This window comes from Chlamydomonas reinhardtii, chromosome 8 (assembly GCF_000002595.2).
Source record: "Chlamydomonas reinhardtii strain CC-503 cw92 mt+ chromosome 8, whole genome shotgun sequence".
Classification (NCBI taxonomy): Eukaryota; Viridiplantae; Chlorophyta; class Chlorophyceae; order Chlamydomonadales; family Chlamydomonadaceae; genus Chlamydomonas; species Chlamydomonas reinhardtii.
In genome coordinates, this window is record NC_057011.1 from 2,874,689 (window position 1) to 2,877,539 (window position 2,851).

General features: G+C 57.1%; 1 protein-coding gene across 1 annotated transcript in view; it reads right to left on the bottom strand.

Annotated features, from left to right (window-relative positions):
• Nucleotides 1-1,059: 1,059 nt before the first annotated feature.
• CHLRE_08g373362v5 (uncharacterized protein) overlaps nucleotides 1,060-2,851 on the bottom strand; it is a 5,377-nt gene continuing 3,585 nt past the window's right edge. The window contains exon 7 of the mRNA XM_043065094.1: nucleotides 1,060-2,759. Within this exon, the coding sequence (XP_042922094.1) occupies nucleotides 2,734-2,759 (26 nt within the window). The 3' untranslated portion in view covers nucleotides 1,060-2,733. The remainder of the gene's footprint in view (nucleotides 2,760-2,851) is intronic.

Sequence of the window (2,851 nt, forward strand, 5' to 3'; positions counted from 1 at the left end):
GGCCGAGGCTGGATGTCATCCGCCATCCCAGAAGCGGGCTGCGGGTGCGGCCCTGCCGCAGTCAGCTATAAAGGGCCGCCGGGCGCAGGGCAGTGGTGGGAAGTGCTGAGCGGGCGGATCAGCCATGCACGGCTGGTCGCAAGCATGTATCGTTGTTGTTATGAGTTCCATAGGTAAACAAACAAGAGGCCGGAAGATCAATACTGTACTGATGGGAAACTTGTGTCTCAGATGCTGGGAAGCTTCCGGTGCAGGGCTGCGTGCGCTGTCGGCAGCCGGGAAGATTTCTTTAGTGGAACGGCGGGAAGGGGGCTGGGGCTGCATTGACATACGGCACCGGTGCAGGGCTGCGTGCGCTGCCGGCAGCCGGGAAGATTTCTTTACTGGAAAGGCGGGAAGGGGGCTGAGGCTGCATCGTCATACGGCACCGGTGCAGGGCTGCGTGCGCTGTCGGCAGCCGGGAAGATTTCTTTAGTGGAACGGCGGGAAGGGGACTGGGGCTACATCGTCATACGGCACCGGTGCAGGGCTGCGTGCGCTGTCGGCAGCCGGGAAGTTTTCTTTAGTGGAACGGCGGGAAGGGGGCTGGGGCTGCATTGACATACGGCACCGGTGCAGGGCTGCGTGCGCTGCCGGCAGCCGGGAAGTTTTCTTTACTGGAAAGGCGGGAAGGGGGCTGAGGCTGCATCGTCATACGGCACCGGTGCAGGGCTGCGTGCGCTGTCGGCAGCCGGGAAGATTTCTTTAGTGGAACGGCGGGAAGGGGGCTGGGGCTACATCGTCATACGGCACCGGTGCAGGGCTGCGTGCGCTGTCGGCAGCCGGGAAGTTTTCTTTAGTGGAAAGGCGGGAAGGGGGCTGGGGTTGCATCGTCATACGGCACCGGTGCAGGGCTGCGTGCGCTGTCGGCAGCCGGGAAGATTTCTTTAGTGGAACGGCGGGAAGGGGACTGGGGCTGCATCGTCATACGGCACCGGTGCAGGGCTGCGTGCGCTGTCGGCAGCCGGGAAGTTTTCTTTACTGGAACGGTTGGCGGCCCCGGAAGACACAAGCCCAGAAGACATCATCATGTTACAGACTGCATCAGCCGCGTGAGCGGCTACCCAACTTGCACTGCTCCTTGCCAATCACCATCATTGGTTGGCAACTGAGAAAAACAAGTGGTACGTAATGAAGTAACTTTTATTCTCGTCGAGCTTGCAGCGCATCACCTTCGAGTCAATGGCTTGCAATAGCACGGGGAACGAGTTCAGGAACGTCTGCTGGCGTTCTTGGTTGGGGGTTGCCTTGCGGCGACTAAAGTCTGCAGCATAGTACAACGACTGCGGCCGTACCACCTCCACCTTATGCAATTCGCAAATCGCCACACGGCATACAACCCCACGCACGGTTTGCACACGAGCATAGAATGCAACCTCTCCAACATACACAGACACGTCCTGATCGTCCTCTGGGGTGTCAAGGGATGGCGCATACTTAGTCTTCACATAAAATGACTCACGTGCAGTGGTCAAGTTATACTTTGTAGATAGTAAAACCTGGTCACGTCGTACAAGTGCACGTTTGAATATAATAACACTTGCGTTCTGCAAGTCACCCTCCACCACACCTGAACGTGTCGCAAAGTCCTCTTTACTAAAAGCCTTCATGAATGCTTCGAAGACAACTGTCCGCTCGGTCGGACCCGCCACATATCCGCGCCCAAGCAGCTGGGAACCCTCACCATCCTCTACATCCGCGCAAACATCCCCCGTCAATGTGACGTGTGCTGCACGGTAATCTGGCACCCACTCATCAAATGACTTGTACTGGCTCCCACCCGCAGCCAGTGCATGGCCGGCCTCTACCCCGGCTGGCCCGGTTGCACCACCATCCGCGGTGCCACCTCCCCTGCCACGCTCAGCTCGCATCTCAGCGAGCCGGGCACTTGCAAGGAACCCACTCACAATAATTTGCTCTGGACACCTGGTTGTGCGGAACTTGACCCCACTTTTGACCTGCTGCACACCGCGCTCCACCCAGAACTCAGTTGCAAACGCCACGTGCCCACGTGCACGCTCCTGCTCGCGTAGCCTACATGCCAGTAGATGCATGTTGTAGGTAGCAAACTTCATGCCAAACACGAGCTCCGAGTCACAGCAGAACTGTTTGAAGGTTACTGCTGCACTGTCACACGCAGCCTCCGAGAATTGGTCATACCGCAGATAATGCAGCATGGCCGTGCGCAACATCTCCCACATTCTCCCCAGGTCAAACTCACGATCCAGCCCTGCATCATCTTTCCGTGTAACTACCGGCATCACAACTTTATTAGGATCCCCTCCGTGCGAGTGCAGGACGTATAGGGAGAAGCAGTCCGTCCAGTGCAGCCATTCTTCCATGGTCCAGTACGAGCAGGGGACAATGTCACGGTAGGGTCGGTTAAAGTCATTAGTAATGATGAAATGGGATGCACGTGCAGTCATTCTGCGACGAGCCTCTACACTAATCACAAAGTCACTCTCAGCCTTCTTGACGGACTCGCCCAGCACAAAGTGCCAGAACTTCTTGATGACACCGAACAGAGCTGCATGCGCTATGGGCACAACCCACACGTTATTCATGTCTATGTACGACAGCTCCTTCGCTATGCAGGAAATGCCATGGCAACCCAGCGCCGATGCCAAGTCATGATTACTTTCCACAACCTGTGCCCGATCCATGTGGTGCGCATGAGAGATCCGGATCCTGCTGTCACCGCATAGTGCAGTCTCTGGCATCTGACAGTCAGGTGGCAACAGGACGTTCAGCGCTGTGTTGATGTCTGCCGGCTTGTTGTACCCCAGAAAGTATGTACCATGGCCGTTAGGGC